This window comes from Ylistrum balloti, unplaced genomic scaffold (genome assembly GCF_031769215.1).
Source record: "Ylistrum balloti isolate Yb309-2 unplaced genomic scaffold, AGI_CSIRO_Ybal_v1 Utg370126, whole genome shotgun sequence".
Lineage (NCBI taxonomy): Eukaryota > Metazoa > Mollusca > Bivalvia > Pectinida > Pectinidae > Ylistrum > Ylistrum balloti.
Genome location: NW_026782140.1, coordinates 1,254,147 through 1,273,581, shown reverse-complemented (window position 1 = coordinate 1,273,581; position 19,435 = coordinate 1,254,147). Strand labels below are relative to the sequence as shown.

General features: G+C 39.5%; 1 protein-coding gene across 1 annotated transcript in view; it reads right to left on the bottom strand.

Moving 5' to 3' along the window:
• The window catches only part of LOC132550531 (S1 RNA-binding domain-containing protein 1-like), a 30,611-nt gene extending 11,822 nt beyond the window's left edge, over nucleotides 1-18,789 (bottom strand). The window contains exons 1-8 of the mRNA XM_060214620.1: nucleotides 18,711-18,789; nucleotides 17,461-17,696; nucleotides 11,453-11,570; nucleotides 8,455-8,847; nucleotides 7,249-7,460; nucleotides 6,401-6,558; nucleotides 2,776-2,857; nucleotides 350-448 (exon numbers count right to left, since the gene is read on the bottom strand). Of these exons, the coding sequence (XP_060070603.1) occupies nucleotides 350-448; nucleotides 2,776-2,857; nucleotides 6,401-6,558; nucleotides 7,249-7,460; nucleotides 8,455-8,847; nucleotides 11,453-11,570; nucleotides 17,461-17,687 (1,289 nt within the window). The 5' untranslated portion in view covers nucleotides 17,688-17,696; nucleotides 18,711-18,789. The remainder of the gene's footprint in view (nucleotides 1-349; nucleotides 449-2,775; nucleotides 2,858-6,400; nucleotides 6,559-7,248; nucleotides 7,461-8,454; nucleotides 8,848-11,452; nucleotides 11,571-17,460; nucleotides 17,697-18,710) is intronic.
• Nucleotides 18,790-19,435: the final 646 nt, after the last annotated feature.

The following is a 19,435-nucleotide window of genomic DNA, read 5'->3' as shown; positions in this document are numbered from 1 at the left end:
GTGTGTGAGCCACTGGCCAAATGTCCATAATACCAGACTTTTCAGATTTTTCAAAATATTGTCATTTTAATTGTTTGTATCTGTTTATTCTGATAACCTGATGGATGAAGTTATTGATCTGGACAGACAATATAAACACGATGACCATGTTCATTCATCAGAATCTCTCATTTAAAGATTTCAATAAATTTAACTTCAGCAACCTTAAATTGAGGTGAAGATTATTTAAAAAGTTGTCTGGAAACACTGAAAAATTCCATGAACATGGCCCTGATCTCTTTACTTCTCAATACTTCTGCAAACTGATTCAATTAAGGAGATAAAAATAATAATTCTCAGTTAAATATACCAATATTGGATGTTTGCTCGATTTTCTTTGATGGCATCTGAAATCATTTTTTCTGACTCACGGCATCCAGATCCGTCTCCAATGGCAATGATACTGCACCTACAACACAGAGGACAGAAATTAATACAGATTACCGGTAGTCAGGAAACACCAACCTCTCATCAGGGCGCAGGCAATTATACCTACAACACAGAGGACAGAAATTAATACAGATTACCGGTAGTCAGGAAACACCAACCTCTCAACAGACACAGGCAATTATACCTACAACACAGAGGACAGAAATTAATACAGATTAGTCAGGAAACACCAACCTCTCAACAGGCACAGGCAATTATACCTACAACACAGAGGACAGAAATTAATACAGATTAGTCAGGAAACACCAACCTCTCAACAGACACAGGCAATTATACCTACAACACAGAGGACAGAAATTAATACAGATTACCGGTAGTCAGGAAACACCAACCTCTCAACAGGCACAGGCAATTATACCTACAACACAGAGGACAGAAATTAATACAGATTAGTCAGGAAACACCAACCTCTCAACAGACACAGGCAATTATACCTACAACACAGAGGACAGAAATTAATACAGATTAGTCAGGAAACACCAACCTCTCAACAGACACAGGCAATTATACCTACAACACAGAGGACAGAAATTGATACAGATTAGTCAGGAAACACCAACCTCTCAACAGGCACAGGCAATTATACCTACACCACAGAGGACAGAAATTAATACAGATTAGTCAGGAAACACCAACCTCTCAACAGGCACAGGCAATTATACCTACAACACAGAGGACAGAAATTAATACAGATTAGTCAGGAAACACCAACCTCTCAACAGACACAGGCAATTATACCTACAACACAGAGGACAGAAATTAATACAGATTAGTCAGGAAACACCAACCTCTCAACAGACACAGGCAATTATACCTACAACACAGAGGACAGAAATTAATACAGATTACCGGTAGTCAGGAAACACCAACCTCTCAACAGACACAGGCAATTATACCTACAACACAGAGGACAGAAATTAATACAGATTACCGGTAGTCAGGAAACACCAACCTCTTAACAGACACAGGCAATTATACCTACAACACAGAGGACAGAAATTAATACAGATTAGTCAGGAAACACCAACCTCTCAACAGGCACAGGCAATTATACCTACAACACAGAGGACAGAAATTAATACAGATTACCGGTAGTCAGGAAACACCAACCTCTCAACAGGCACAGGCAATTATACCTACAACACAGAGGACAGAAATTAATACAGATTAGTCAGGAAACACCAACCTCTCAACAGGCACAGGCAATTTACTTTACAACTCAGATGACAGTAATTTATACAGATTAACTGTAGTCAGGAAACACCAACCTCTCAACAGACACAGGCAATTATACCTACAACACAGAGGACAGAAATTAATACAGATTAGTCAGGAAACACCAACCTCTCAACAGACACAGGCAATTATACCTACAACACAGAGGACAGAAATTGATATAGGTTACAGTGCCAACTTAATTCATTACACCATAAAATTAATAATTATAGCAAGGGACAATCCTGAAACAAGTTCTAATAGGCAATTATTATTACAACTTTTTCTATGTAAATTGATTACATAATTCACTTTTTCGCATTAACACCATTCCAAGCTACTTCTTTTTTACTTTGTTATCTAATGTAAATGATTTTCTGATGTCAATCAAAACACCTTTGATGTAGATTTTTCTGATGTCAATCAGAACACCTTTGATGTAGATTTTTCTGATGTCAGTCAGTACACCTTTGATGTACATTTTTCTGATGTCAGTCAGAACACCTTTGATGTATATTTTTCTGATGTCAGTCAGAACACCTTTGATGTACATTTTTCTGATGACAGTCAGTACAGCTTACATTTTTCTGATGTCAGTCAGTACACCTTTGATGTACATTTTTCTGATGTCAGTCAGTACACCTTTGATGTACATTTTTCTGATGTCAATCAGAACACCTTTGATGTAGATTTTTCTGATGTCAGTCAGTACACCTTTGATGTACATTTTTCTGATGTCAGTCAGAACACCTTTGATGTAGATTTTTCTGATGTCAGTCAGAACACCTTTGATGTACATTTTTCTGTTGTCAGTCAGTACACCTTTGATGTACATTTTTCTGATGTCAATCAGAACACCTTTGATGTACATTTTTCTGATGTCAGTCAGTACACCTTTGATGTACATTTTTCTGATGTCAGTCAGAACACCTTTGATGTACATTTTTCTGATGTCAGTCAGAACACCTTTGATGTACATTTTTCTGATGTCAATCAGAACACCTTTGATGTACATTTTTCTAAGGTCTGAAGTTATTCATGTTTTCCTGTGAAATGCTCTCCTGTACATACCTGTGTTTTTTAGCCAGGTCTAATATCTTCCATTTCATAGAGTGATCCCGTAGATATAACACTGCTGTTTCAAGTACTTTCCCTACAAATGACAAATTACAAAGTACAATACAAGAATTCTATTCGGTTAACGGTCAGCATTAATTTTGATCAAAATCACAAAAACTCGAGAAAATACAAACATGGCAACATAATCATAATTCAAGCTCAAATTCCATAAAACTAGGGCAAAATTTGAACAAAAGAAAGATTTACATGGAGACTCCTAAAAAAGTACAAGGAGAATAAGACCAGGTGTTCTGGAAGAGTAAGCGTATTCTGCTTCATCAAAAACACATGCCATGTAAACCTTGGTCAATCCATGCAAGTAATGTCATATTCTAAAATGAAAATAACAACTTCTCACAAACCGTAATAATGGGACCAGGCCTTGAATATCAAATCAACTGTGACATCTTAAGACCATAGGCTGGAAATGCAGGGATATTGCTATCCAGAAATTGAAAATTCACAATAGGGAAATTGAAATTATCATCTTTATCATACAGTTTGATGGAAAGCTGTCCATGTTGGTTTTGTTGCAGGAAAAGATCAAGAAAAGCACTTGATGTAAAAGAGTCTGTCATAACATCCAGATGGGAATAACAGAATGCAAACATTTATAGAAGGATTTTCTTTCCTCTTGAATTTTTTTTTATCTTTAAATTAGCATGAGAAAAATAAATTCAAAGTAAAGAAACAAATTTTCTGATAACTGTAGCAGTGACCATGACCTCTGAGCACCTGACCTTTAAAAAGGTTATTCCAAGAAAAAAATAATTTTGTGCAGAATGTATGATGATGGAGACCTTGACCTTTGACCTAGAGATATGAACAGTAATCTCAAACAAATATCTCAGACATACAGAATTGTATCTTGGTGGCTGTATAATTAACAAGGATGTAACAGTACTGTTACATATCATACAGATGTCTCAGACATACAGAAGTGTATCTTGGTGGCTGTATAATTAACAAGGATGTAACAGTACTGTCAAGTTTCTGTATCAGTTACACACCATACAGATGTCTCAGACATACAGAAGTGTATCTTGGTGGCTGTATAATTAACAAGGATGTAACTGTACTGTTAGGTTTCTGTATCAGTTACACACCATACAGATGTCTCAGACATACAGAATTGTATCTTGGTGGCTGTATAATTAACAAGGATGTAACAGTACTGTTAGGTTTCTGTATCAGTTACACATCATATAGATGTCTCAGACATACTGTACTGGTAGTGTGGTGCTGGTAGTGTGGTGTACTGGTAGTGTGGTGTACTGGTAGTGTGGTGTACTTGTAGTGTGGTGTACTGGTAGTGTGGTGTACTGGTAGTGTGGTGCTGGTAGTGTGATGCTGGTAGTGTGGTGTACTGGTAGTGTGATGTACTGGTAGTGTGGTGTACTGGTAGTGTGGTGTACTGGTAGTGTGATGCTGGTAGTGTGGTGTACTGGTAGTTTGGTGTACTTGTAGTGTGGTGTACTTGTAGTGTGGTGTACTGGTAGTGTGGTGTACTGGTAGTATGGTGTACTAGTAGTGTGGTGTACTGGTAGTGTGGTGTACTGGTAGTGTGGTGTACTGGTAGTGTGGTGCTGGTAGTGTGATGCTGGTAGTGTGGTGTACTGGTAGTGTGGTGTACTGTGTGGTGTACTGGTAGTGTGGTGTACTGTGTGTGTGTGTACTGTGATGCTGCTAGTGTGGTGTACTGGTAGTGTGATGTACTGGTAGTGTGATGCTGGTAGTGTGGTGTACTGGTAGTGTGATGCTGGTAGTGTGGTGTACTGGTAGTTTGGTGTACTTGTAGTGTGGTGTACTGGTAGTGTGGTGTACTGGTAGTATGGTGTGTAGTGTGGTGTATGTGGTGTACTGGTAGTGGTGTGTGGTGTACTGGTAGTGTGGTGTACTGGTAGTGTGGTAGTGTGGTACTGGTAGTGTGGTGTACTGGTAGTTTGGTGTATTGGTAGTGTGGTGTACTGGTAGTGTTGTGTACTTGTAGTGTGGTGCTAGTAGTGTGGTGTACTGGTAGTGTAGTGTACTGGTAGTGTGGTGTACTGGTAGTGTGGTGCTGGTAGTGTGATGCTGGTAGTGTGGTGTACTGGTAGTGTGGTGTACTGGTAGTGTGGTTTACTGGTAGTGTAGTGTACTGGTAGTGTGGTGTACCGGTAGTGTGGTGTACCGGTAGTGTGGTATACCGGTAGTGTGGTGTACCGGTAGTGTGGTGTAATGGTAGTGTGGTGTACTGGTAGTGTGGTGTACTGGTAGTGTGGTGTACTGGTAGTGTGGTGTACTGGTAGTGTGGTGTTCTGGTAGTGTGGAGTACTGGTAGTGTGGTGTACTGGTAGTGTGGTGTACTGTGTAGTGTGGTGTACTGTGTGGTGTACTGGTAGTGTGATGCTGGTGGTAGTGTGGTGTTCTGGTAGTGTGGTGTACTTGTAGTGTGGTGTTCTGGTAGTGTGGTGTACTGGTAGTGTGGTGTACTGGTAGTGTGGTGTACTGGTAGTGTGGTGTACTGGTAGTGTGGTGTACTGGTAGTGTGATGCTGGCAGTGTGGTGTACTGGTAGTGTGGTGTACTGGTAGTGTGATGCTGGTAGTTTGGTGTATTGGTAGTGTGGTGTACTGGTAGTGTGGTGTACTGGTAGTGTGGTGTACTTGTAGTGTGGTGTACTGGTAGTGTGGTGTACTGGTAGTGTGGTGTACTTGTAGTGTGGTGTACTGGTAGTGTGGTGTACTGGTAGTGTGGTGTACTGGTAGTGTGGTGTACTGGTAGTGTGGTGTACTGGTAGTGTGGTGTACTTGTAGTGTGGTGTACTGGTAGTGTGGTGTACTTGTAGTGTGGTGTACTGGTAGTGTGGTGTACTGGTAGTGTGGTATTGGTAGTTTGGTGTACTGGTAGTGTGGTATTGGTAGTGTGGTGTACTTGAAGTGTGGTGTACTTGTAGTGTGGTGTACTGGTAGTGTGGTATGCTGGTAGTGTGGTGTACTGGTAGTGTGGTGCTGGTAGTGGTGTACTGGTAGTGTGGTGTGGTGTACTGGTAGTGTGGTGTACTGGTAGTGTGGTGTAGTGTGGTGTACTGGTAGTGTGGTGTACTTGTAGTGTGGTGTACTGGTAGTGTGGTGTACTTGTAGTGTGGTGTACTTGTAGTGTGGTGTACTTGTAGTGTGGTGTACTGGTAGTGTGGTGTACTGGTAGTGTGGTGTTCTGGTAGTGTGGTGTACTTGTAGTGTGGTGTTCTGGTAGTGTGGTGTACTTGTAGTGTGGTGTACTGGTAGTGTGGTTTTTTTTATCCTTGAACAAGATACTTTACTCTGCTAGTTGCAGTTGACTCAGCTGCAAATGAATAGGTGGCTCTGTAGTGTTGGAAATACTGTATACAAACTGAGGTCTGATAACCATGGTTAATAATTGATGAACTATTATGATCCAGCTATATTGCTGTAATAAATTGGTATACAAGGCCTTTGAGTCATTAATTTTGTTCCAGATATGGCTGGTAGAAGACTATCACACAAATCGTTTTTATAATGTAGTGTTTAAGATATATATTATCTGAGAGATAAACAGTTCTGTTACAGCAAACTAACCTGTATCTGAAATGACAGCTGTCTTACAGCCATTTGTAAATCCAGGGTCAAGTCCAATGATATTTTTTCCTTTACAAGGCTGTGTCAGAAGCAGCTGCTTCAAGTTCTCGGCGAACACTTGGATGGAAGATTTCCTTGCTTTTTTCAACAACTCTGACCTAAATACAAAGTTAAAAAATTCATTCTCAAACAAGAAAGACGACATCTGCCATGTCAGTTATCCAAGTATATCTTCCTCCTTGTATTTTTAGAACACATACAACATACAATTTACCCACGAGATATCTGCCTCAAAGACAAAAATAACTGACGCCCTTTTTAACAGGAGTTTAGAATGTTTATCTGAGTATCCATCATAATGGGATTCACTGTTTCAACAACAAATCCTAAATCTAATAGCAAACAAGTAGAGACCCAACACGAAGTGTCTGGAGATGGAAATGTTTCTGAAAGTATAACAGTAGAGATCCAAATATATGGTTCACATAATATGTGAATGAAGCCAGAAGGATTCTTAGCATCAAGAAGCAGTTGTCTTTAATGCTGACATACTGTTGACATGTTTCGACCCCTCAGCAATTATCAGATTAACAGATTGAAGAGTCATCAAGTGTATTAATGAGAAACCACCACTCCTGGAGGTTGACCGTTCTTCCGTCACATATTTTTTGCTTAAGTCGTCAGGAGAAAAAAAAATTCCTTTTATAGCTTCCATCTTTATTCACCGGGAAGGTATGGTACTCTACAATATAGGTCAAGATGACAGACACTAAGGTACATACAGATGCTCCTAAATGAGTCTACTTTTGGTCCATATCTTTTCACTGGCTTATTTGCGGTTACTGTACCTTATTTGTCTTGTCATTTGTGGCTGTATAAGTCGATCAAATGCATCTTCAGTAGCTTTCTTCACCATGGAAACTGCAGCTTCAGGCATACGATGCTCATCCCTAAGCCAGCGTCGTTTTAGAAACTGGTAAAACCTGTATTTAATGTTCTGAGGGTATGTGATGGTAACAGATAAAATTTTATGTTCTTCTCCTCTATTGATAGCCAGCACCTAAAAACACAAAATGGAATGAAAGTACAAATCTTTTTCAAAACTAGATTTTTCTGTGTTGGAAGCATTTTATAAATGTACCAATTCATCTGTTAAACAGTATAACTCACCTAAAATGAACAGGGTTGGTACAAATTTCCTTCCATAAATTTCAATCCCCTGACTTGGCTCTTTTTTATCATTACTTATTTGCAAATGTATAACAAATTTCCCATTGATACAAAGTGTAATTTTAGTTCCATCATCGAAAAAAACTTGCACCTATACCAAAATTCTGAAAATGGTGTCTGTAGCCTCACTTTGAAAGTGAAAGTAGGGGCCCTAAAAAGGTACATTACAATGCACAATTTAATATGCACAGTAGGTATATAGGTAAGTCCAGCTATGAACACTAGGCTATAAATGTATAAATCGATAATTTATGCTTAAATGATTTTACAGGTAAGTATATTTACACTATATAGCTATGGCAAAAATTATTCACTTCTGTTTTGAGATCCACCATACATTTCACAGGATGTAGTTACCTGGTAATCAATTTATCAGGCAGAATAAAAAAGTGTTTTATTGTTTGTTCTCTGGTTGTATTTTCTGTCTATGGGACAGTACATGTGTGTTATCTGCCATGTTATACCAGTGAAAAGAATAGCCTTGTGATTTTAAAAGTGTGTTAATGAGAGAATGCACCAACAGAGCTATTTTATAATCTGTCTGACTGTTTACAGAATTCTGATACTTAATACTTTTTGTTTAATGAGAACTGCACTATCGACTGCTTCAAACCCAATAACGGATTATGGCTATAACAAACTCTTTCTTCTGGTCCTGTGGAATCCCTAATAATGTACAACTGTTACTCTATTTCTCCCTTACATTACATAGGTCATACTCTTTTAGTTTTCTGCTTCAGTGAAAACATTTTTAATTGGTTTTTTTTCTTTACCCAAACAGAGGAATACATTGGTAAGAATTTTTATAAAAGTTTTAAACTTACCTGATAAGACTGTATGTGTGAAACTAGTCGACGGAAATTGAAATAAGATTCATAATTATAAGCCTTGTCTAATTCCTTATCATGTGACTTGTCACTGAGTTTTTTCTTCAATCCCTTAGATTCTGTCGATTCTAAGGTTATTCCCCGGTCGTCCGTCAGCACTCTGACCAGGTCAATCACTTCCTTATCTTTGGTCATCATGTCAGCCAGAATGTGCTGTATTCCTGCCTCCACCTCCTTTAGGCTAGACACACCTTTTGTGTCGGGTCTGATGTAGGCCTCTGTATCTATACGCCATGGATGGTTAATATACTGTAGTGCTAGAGGTTCTAGTCCCAAGGCTCGGGCTCTCTCCGCTAGCGTTCCCTTGTGGCCTGGTTTGTATGGGGCATACTGAAACAAACATATGCACAGCTATTTGCATCACACTTGAACCACCCTACTCCACATTGTGTTCTCAACGCTACCTTTCACAACCCTACTCCACATTGTGTCCTCAATGGTACCTTTCACCACCCTACTCTGCATTGTGCTTTCAATGCTACCTTGCACTATCCTCCTTCCTATTGTGTCCTCAACGCTACCTTTCACCACCCTACTCTGCATTGTGCTTTCAATGCTACCTTGCACTACCCTCCTCCCTATTGTGCCCTCAATGCTACCTTACACCACACTACTTAACACTGTGCCCTCATTGCTACCTAGCACTACCCTACTCCGCATTGTGCCCTCATTGCTACCTAGCACCACCCTACTCCGCATTGTGCCCTCATTGCTACCTAACACCACCCTTCTCCGCATCATGTCCTCAACGCTACCTAGCACCACCCTACTCCGTATTGTGCCCTCATTGCTACCTAGCACCACCCTTCTCCGCATCATGTCCTCAACGCTACCTAACACCACCCTACTCCGCATTGTGCCCTCATTGCTACCTAGCACCACCCTACTCCGCATTGTGCCCTCATTGCTACCTAGCACCACCCTACTCCGCATTGTGCCCTCATTGCTACCTAGCACCACCCTACTCCGCGTTGTGCCCTCATTGCTACCTAGCACCACCCTTCTCCGCATCATGTCCTCAATGCTACCTTACACCACACTACTTAACACTGTGCCCTCATTGCTACCTAGCCCTACCCTACTCCGCATTGTGCCCTCAGTGCTACCTAGCACTACCCTTCCCCCCATTGAGACCTCAATGCTACCTTTTGCAACACCCTACTCCACTTTGTGCCCTCATTGCTACCTAGCACCACCCTTCTCCGCATCATGTCCTCAACACTACCTAGCACCACCCTACTCCGCATTGTGCCCTCATTGCTACCTAGCACTACCCTTCTCCCCATTGAGACCTCAATGCTACCTTGCACCACCCTTCTCCACTTTGTGCCCTCAGTGCTACCTCGCACCACCCTTCTCCGCATCATGTCCTCAACGCTACCTAGCACCACCCTACTCTGTATTGTGCCCTCATTGCTACCTAGCACCACCCTACTCCGCATTGTGCCCTCATTGCTACCTAGCACCACCCTACTCCGCATTGTGCCCTCATTGCTACCTAGCACCACCCTACTCCGCATTGTGCCCTCATTGCTACCTAGCACTACCCTACTCCCCATTGTGCCCTCATTGCTACCTAGCACCACCCTACTCCGCATTGTGCCCTCATTGCTACCTAGCACCACCCTACTTCGCGTTGTGCCCTCATTGCTACCTAGCACCACCCTACTCCGCATTGTGCCCTCATTGCTACCTAGCACCACCCTACTCCGCATTGTGCCCTCATAGCTACCTAGCACCACCCTTCTCCGCATCATGTCCTCATTGCTACCTAGCACCACCCTACTCCACTTTGTGCCCTCATTGCTACCTAGCACCACCCTTCTCCGCATCATGTCCTCAACACTACCTAGCACCACCCTACTCCGCATTGTGCCCTCATTGCTACCTAGCACTACCCTTCTCCCCATTGAGACCTCAATGCTACCTTGCACCACCCTTCTCCACTTTGTGCCCTCAGTGCTACCTCGCACCACCCTTCTCCGCATCATGTCCTCAACACTACCTAGCACCACCCTACTCCGCATTGTGCCCTCATTGCTACCTAGCACCACCCTTCTCCGCATCATGTCCTCAACACTACCTAGCACCACCCTACTCCGCATTGTGCCCTCATTGCTACCTAGCACCACCCTACTCCGCATTGTGCCCTCAGTGCTACCTAGCACTACCCTACTCCGCATTGTGCCCTCAGTGCTACCTAGCACTACCCTTCCCCCCATTGAGACCTCAATGCTACCTTTTGCAACACCCTACTCCACTTTGTGCCCTCATTGCTACCTAGCACCACCCTTCTCCGCATCATGTCCTCAACACTACCTAGCACCACCCTACTCCGCATTGTGCCCTCATTGCTACCTAGCACTACCCTTCTCCCCATTGAGACCTCAATGCTACCTTGCACCACCCTTCTCCACTTTTTGCCCTCAGTGCTACCTCGCACCACCCTTCTCCGCATCATGTCCTCAACACTACCTAGCACCACCCTACTCCGCATTGTGCCCTCATTGCTACCTAGCACTACCCTACTCCCCATTGTGCCCTCAGTGCTACCTAGCACCACCCTACTCCACTTTGTGCCCTCAGTGCTACCTAGCACTACCCTTCTCCCCATTGAGACCTCAGTGCTACCTTGCACCACCCTTTGTCATCTTGCTGCACCTCCACAACTCAACACAACTGTATCTATTTTCCATAAACTGCTGAAAAGTTACAATTCAGTATTAAAGCCATTCTGGTTTAACAATTCAAGGATTATGTCCTACCATATGGACAGCATGATTTAACTTCCCGGGGTTTTCATAAACTCCCTTAATCAATACATAATCAATACTTGGATTTCAACCCAAAGAGATAGGAAGGAATTTTACAGTGCACTACTTAATAAGGCTTCACCTCCCAAACACATGAGTAAATTTCACAGCTGATGACTTACCAAAGCATCTACTTCTGATATTAAGATGGAATTTTCCAAGGCACATTTCAGTTCTCGTGTCAACTTTCCTAATTTCTTTACACTTTTCAAAACAGAGGTTGCCTTGGCCTCAACAGCTCTGGAAAAAACATGAAAATACAAAGGATGACAAAGAAAATCAGTAATATGTACACCTGCTAATAAGAAGCCCTAAGGTAAGATGACTTTTATCCTCTATTGATTTTTTTACAGTTACTATTAAAAATTCATTCTGCCCTTCCACTGAAGATTTTACATTCTATTATCCAATTTGGACCTACACCTCTTGGGGAAGGGGGTTGGGTTCCTCACATCAAACAACTAACTGAAGTAGGTCAGTCACATGTCCTGTGTATTCTGATCCCTACTTGGTATGAAATATTATTGCCAAATTTATTTTGTCAAAATCCAAACCATTTATAGACAATGCAGAAACTGTTAAATGTTAATGCACAAAGAATATTTCTAAACAACAAATCAAGCAAGATCAGAAAAGGTCAAGTTCACTTCATGAACGAACAGCAACTGTTTCCTTCATACAAACAAATGAGTGTAAATCTGTGGGTAAGATTTTTAAGGTTTAGTACCAGGCTTTGCTAAAAGTCCTGTCTTATAGGATGAGATATCTCTATATTCAATACCAAGAGGACGTTAAACGTTGATATTTTTCTTCCACAAAATTTGATGATTTCATAATGAAAATTGTTGTTGTAAACTGACTGTATCCCACTACCATAAATAGCCCACTGAATGTGTGTCAAAATTAATTTATATCAAAACTGGCAAAACTAAGAATTCACTGGTAAAATTGTGAAAGAAATATTCACAAGTAGCCGAAACAAAAACTAAAAGTAAAAGAATAAAAATCCCCCCCCCCCCAAAAAAAAAAAAAGAAATGGGGAGGTGGTCTTTACATCAGTATGACCATGTTTTTGGCATCATTTTTGGTTTTGTGGTTTTGTTCCTACAACCAAACACCTGTAAATACACAGAGATCTACCAACTTCCTATAACCAAACACCTGTAAATACACTGAGATCTACCAACTTCCTACAACCAAACACCTGTAAATACACTGAGATCTACCAACTTCCTATAACCAAACACCTGTAAATACACTGAGATCTACCAACTTCCTACAACCAAACACCTGTAAATACACTGAGATCTACCAACTTCCTACAACCAAACACCTGTAAATACACTGAGATCTACCAACTTCCTACAACCAAACACCTGTAAATACACTGAGATCTACCAACTTCCTACAACCAAACACCTGTACAAGAATGGTGGGTGATGCACATGTACAGTCAGTGATGATCAACACAACACACGCCCACCTGTTGTATCCTTGTCAATAAACCAGGGCTAATAAATATGATCATACAATAGCTGTGTCTAATCATTATTTACCTCGAGGCTTCGCTCTAACATTGTTTGTAGATTATCAAACTTAATAAAACACATCTATCAATGTCAACTTTCACTTCCATGTTCACTAATTATCTCTTATTGATGTTTGCTAGATCATTTGCAATTTCCAGAAAATAGATTATAAGCATTTTCCTTGGTATGATGAGATCATCTCATACCCAGCAGTAAACTGAAAGGTTTTTTTAATTCTTGTAATCAACAGAAAATAATCAAACACATAGGATTTATTCTCGCTGTGACATACCTTATCCTTCTTTGTCTAATACACAAATTTGAAGTTAAGTAATCTGCTCTGTTTATGTCTATGATTACAGCACTGAAAAGTTCTTCACCTCTTTGCGACTCCAAAATCATACAATTCTGTACTACTGGGAAATATAAGTTTTAATTGTTTTGAATAACCCTGTCAGTGACATGACTTATTAGAAATAATAGCAGGGTCATGTTCTATTGAATACTCGAAGGCCCCTGCATGGTTGTGTGATGGCTAACTCATCAATCACTACACAGCTGGAAGTGACTGGCACAATTTATTTATCAATTACCATCAACTGGAGGCTGACATCACTTCACAGTTTACATGTCAACAGGTTAAGTACACATAGCTTAGTTAGTCATCTCAAATAACTTTTGTGGCCTGTAGTTTTTTCTAAAATAAAAGGGACAAACTTAGTACCATCAAATGATGTTATGGGTAGTGTTTTATAATTATATATAAGTATACCAAACATAAGTCATATATATCTCAGATTTGACAGATTTATCATTGTTTGACAATTTGAATAAGCAATCTCAAAATATAAATACAAATCTAGTACTTCTCAAGAAATAGTGATAACAAAGTTTCATAGACAAAATACAAGGTGGCTGCCTATTGGCCATTTTAAATTTTTTATCAGTTCCAAAATCAAAAGGGCAGAACTATGGACCAAAGAGAATGTAGGTAATTTGGGAAAGATCTATCAAGTACTTCCACAGAAAGAGTGATAACAATGACTGTCAAAACCCATGATGGCCACCTGTCAGCCTGTTTTATGTTTCCATCAGTCCAAAGGAGGAACCTACATATAAAATTTGAAAATGACAATAAAGTACTTCATCTGAAACAGCAATAACTAACAATGAATGTCCAAAACCAAGATGGCAACCTGTCAGCCAACTTATTTTTCTGATCAGTCTTCAAATGAACTATAAATGGAATATGTCCAACTAAGCAGCAAGACAAACCTACATATAAAATTTGAGAGTGATCCATCGAACACTTCTGCAGAAATAATGCGAGAATGATCTGATGATGGTGAGCTACAAACAAACAAATATTTATACCTCACCTGTCCTCCTCTGTTAGTATGTTCATTTTTAAGTAAGCTACAAAATACACTTGAAGTCTTCCACATCCAAAATCCAAGTTAACTCAAATAGAAATGTTTAACCCCCATAAATATCACTCTTTTCAAAGCGAGGGGGAAATCTTGTCTGATATTTTACAATTTTTGTTTCAATATGACTATAAACTAAATCTGATATAGAGAGAACAAGCCATAAAGACTTTGTAGTCATTTTTGTCTCAAAAAAATAAATAAATGAAATTCCTGTACCTATAACCTATTTGACAGGCTCATATATTGATACTACAATGTAAGTTCCAGGTTTAATTGAAATAGTATTTGTACTTCATGAGAAACTATAAATGATGGATGTGCTGAAGTGTCCAGTATGTAATGGAACTTTATACCTATATCGGTGAAAGCTGACTTTCTGAGCAATAAATCTAAACGAGTGATTTATAATATATGAATAAGAAACTGTCTCTGTAAATCTATTGGGAAGAAATTCAAGTTAACTAGCCTTCCTGTGTTTATAAACCAATTTTTCAATTTTTCTCAAGCACAAACACAGAGCCTCAGAGGTCGCCACTGGGCCTAGGTTTTTATTTTCTCTGAATTACACATACCTGATCGAAATGCAAAACTTTGAAGTGAAAAAATGATGATGACATGCTCACTATCATCACCAGGTTAGTAGAAGTCTTCCTGAGTGTGATTAGTTGACTACCGTAAATTTGCGGGTATAGTGCGCACTCGGGTATAGTGCACAGGTACTTTTTTGGGGTCAGATTAAAAAAAAAACAAAAATTGTTTTCTACAGAAAGATTAATTGATTACTGGTTACCGCGATGAAAGTTGATGTGGTTTGATCCATTGATAATTAGGAAACCACAATCATCGTGACCCTAACATATTTAATTACCTTATGTAAACAAATTCACCCAGGTGCCTGACTTAACAAGCATGAAAGGCTTGGATAATTAACAGTTATTAACAGGTAACAAACACGTTGAGTATGAGGAGATTGATGACACCCGGCGTTGGCTGAACGCGTACTATTGCTCAGAAAATGATGTTGTTTTAACTGTCTGAAAAGTGTCAATCATACCTTGTCCCCATATCTGTACCTACCGCGGTATCCAAAGGTACTTAATTATAGATTGTTTACACTGACTTCGACATGGGGAACAGCGAACGTCATTGACTACGCCGAGAGACTTGAGTTTCGTGCCGCCGGTCGCTACTTCGATATTCCAGAGTGAAATATCAAGGCACAGAATTCAATATCAATATCAATTAAAAATACTCTATACTGTTTACCAGGGTTGATTCAAAGCACTGTAAATACACATAGTTATATATATGATAGAAATCTTTTCAATTGAACTACTTCTCAGCTGGGAACAATCTTTGTTTTTGTTTCCATCTTCAAAAAGGAAAATCATACCAGATGCTCAAGTCAAAACAAACAGAAAAAACAAGAGGCCCATGGGCCTTAACGGTCATCTGACAAAAAGCAAGCCAAACCTAGAAAGTGGGTTGAGGTCATTCATTTGAACAAACTTGGTAGCCTCTCCTCCAAGCATCTTACAGGCCCAATATCAGCACTCATGGACTTTTGCTTGTTGAGAAGAAGTCGTTTGTATATTTTAACATATTTGACCCCTGTGACCTTGAAAGTGGGTTGAGGTCATTCATTTGAATAAACTTGGTAGCCTTTCCTGCCAGCATGCTACAGACCCAATATCGGTACTCATAGACTTTTGCTTATTGAGATGAAGTCCTTTGTATATTTTAACATATTTGACCCCTGTGACCTTGAAAGTGGGCCAAGGTCATTCATTTGAACAAACTTTGTAGGGCTCCATGCCAGCATGCTATGGGCCAAGTATTAGCCCCCTAGGCCTTCTAGTATTTGAGAAGAAGTTATTTAAAGATTTTGACATATTTGACCCCTGCGACCTTGAAAGTTGTTCAAGGTCATTCATTTAAATAAACTTGGTACCCTTTCCTCCCAGCATGCTACAGACCCAATATCGGCACTCATAGACTTTTGCTTATTGAGATGAAGTCCTTTGTATATTTTAACATATTTGACCCCTGTGACCTTGAAAGTGGGCCAAGGTCATTCATTTGAACAAACTTTGTAGGGCTCCATGCCAGCATGCTATGGGCCAAGTATTAGCCCCCTAGGCCTTCTAGTATTTGAGAAGAAGTTATTTAAAGATTTTGACATATTTGACCCCTGTGACCTTGAAAGTTGTTCAAGGTCATTCATTTAAACAAACTTGATAGCCCTTCATCCCAGCATGCCACAGGCACAATATCAGCAATCTGAGCCTTTTGGTTATTGAGAAGAAGTTGTTTAAAGATTTTAACATATTTGACCCCTGTGACCTTTAAAGTGGGTCAAGGTCATTCATTTGAACAAACTTGGTAGTCCTTCATCCCAGCATGCTACAGGCCTTATTTTAGTTGCCTGGGCCTTTTGATTACTGAGAAGAAGTCCTTTGAAGATTTAAAGACATTTGACCCCTGTGACCTTGAATGAAGGTCAAGGTCATTCATTTGAACAAACTTGGTAGGGTTTCATCAAAGCAAGCTACAGGCTAAATATTAGTTGCCTGGGCCCTCCAGTTATTGAGAAGAAGTCATTTGAAGATTTTAAGACATTTGACCCCTGTGACCTTGAATGAAGGTCAAGGTCATTCTTTTTAACAAACTTGGTAGGGCTTCATCAAAGCAAGCTACAGGCTAAATATTAGTTGCCTGGGCCCTCCAGTTATTGAGAAGAAGTCGTTTGAAGATTTTAAGACATTTGACCCCTGTGACCTTGAATGAAGGTCAAGGTCATTCTTTTTAACAAACTTGGTAGGGCTTCATCAAAGCAAGCTACAGGCCAAATATTAGTTGCCTGGGCCTTCCAATTATTGAGAAGAAGTCGTTTGAATGAAAAGTTTACGGGCGGCGCTCGGCGGACGGCGCACGGCGGACGACGACAGACGAAGCATGATGACTATAGGTCATCGGACCCTTCGGGTCAGATGACCTAAAAAGGAAAGGAAATAAAAGGGGAGAAAAAAGATCACAGACACAAGGCAAATAAAGTACACTATGGAGATTTTACTGGTTGCAATCAGCAATGTAGTTTAGGGAAACTCTCACATATCTGCACTTTCTTTTATAGCTGTAGGTCTGGTAGACTTGCACAAGTTTTTAAATTACCTCAGCTCCTCCATGTTTGCCTCTACCTCCCGTATCTTGTCCACCTCCATATCCCCAGTGCGTTCCTTCCTGTACCTAGCAATGAATGGAATGGTATCACCAGCAGACAGCATCTCCACCACATTTTTTACCGCCAGTACATCCACCCTGACCCGTTCAGAAATTACACTGGAAAAGTCCCAGTTCATCCTGCAAACTTCCTTAGAATCTTCCTCATCCTTTGCCATTTTTCACCTCTGTTACAAAGAATCAGACTTGCAGAAATATCAAAGTCACATAACTATGTAAACGATAGAAATATCATATTCCTGATCAAGTATCAGATGGAACCAAAGTCAAATTTGTTGAATTACTTATTATAAAAAAGATCTTAGCTTGATTAATTATTATGCAGCATGTGAAATAAATCGAATATACTTTAAAGTATATTTATGCTGTTATATATCATGAGATTCAGAAGCTTGATAATCCGTTATGTTTGAATGTCTTCTTATATGTTGTGTTTTGTTTCAAATCTGAATTCTGCAATTGTTGTGTTTTGGATGGTGGTGAACAAGTGGAGAAGAGTATACTCTGGATTATATCCTAGACACATTAGATTCAAAGCCCTTTAGAACTATTTCATGCTAGCTACCTTATGTCAATGAATTACCACCAAACAATCTAAAAAAATCTGCCAAGTGAAACACCAGTATTTTTCTGAAAAATATCAATAAAGATAAAGATCTGACCTCAAATTCACTCACCTGAAATGAACGACAGGTGTATCGGACATGCGACTGTACTTATGTTTCTGATAATATCAATAAATCTCAGAGACACTTAAGATAGCTTAAAGTGACCTAGAAGTACACATGTATTACATAAAATCATTGTTTGAACGGAAATGACATTCTGATGACAGAAAAAAATCAAAATAAATAACGATGCGCAAGTTAATAATGCACGTGATACACCTTGACAAAATGGCCGTTCCGAAATCCATAATGGCCTAGAACAGATGACTAGACTTACTATACCACAGGCGGAAGTTCATGCCTATTATACACCCCAATCTGTGAAAGGTGTTGAATGTCAATGTGATATGTATAATTATCTCTAGATGAATATGATTATATTGTACTCATCTTGAAGAAGTTATAAAATTACGTTTGTGTAGGCCAACGACGGGTTGAAAACATGAAGTCGATATAAGCGGATGGTCAGAGAAAGTGTTATTGAGCAGTCTTTAGAGATTGAGAGTTCCTTACATGTTGACAGTTGATGAAACAGATCCTTCGTTACTCTTCTGAAAGATGTAAATTTCAATATGTTGCACATGAAAGAAGTCCTTGATCGATTAAGTAGAATGCGACTTGTGTCGCTTATCCTTCCTTTCAATTGCCCCCTTCCCGCAATATCGTTCGAAATAACGTCACTTACACGCTTTAAAGAAAAATCAGTGTCACTTGAACGTTTACTTCGATAGCCACTCGGAACTCCTCGAATGTGACCAACGCCAACATTCGTTTATCCGGACCGCTTTCGTTTATCCGGAAGGAAAAATACATGTGCAAATATTTTGAGAAATTAAATTTCCATTTTGTTAAATTCTTTGTTAATCAAAAGAGTACAGAGGTCAATGACCATAAATATTTTTAGTTTTATATTAGAAATTTGTGTATTACGTTTTTCTTGTGTTTTTTTTCCCATATTTTATGGCAAAATAGATAATTGTAGTATAATAATAGAAATGAAAATGTTTGTTTTGCTTATTCTTTTCTCCAAAAAATGTTATTGAAAAATGATGTTCTCAATCAGTGCAAAAAAAAATCTAACTTTTTGTAGAAAAATTTCTGTCAGTTGATAACAATGCATTTTCAGTGAAGCCAAGATTCTCTATCTTATAACAATTAGTCACATTGTAGTTCCTTCATTTATTGGCTTTATATCAGAAACACTTTTTATACTCAATTTAACTAACCTCTTTATTCTG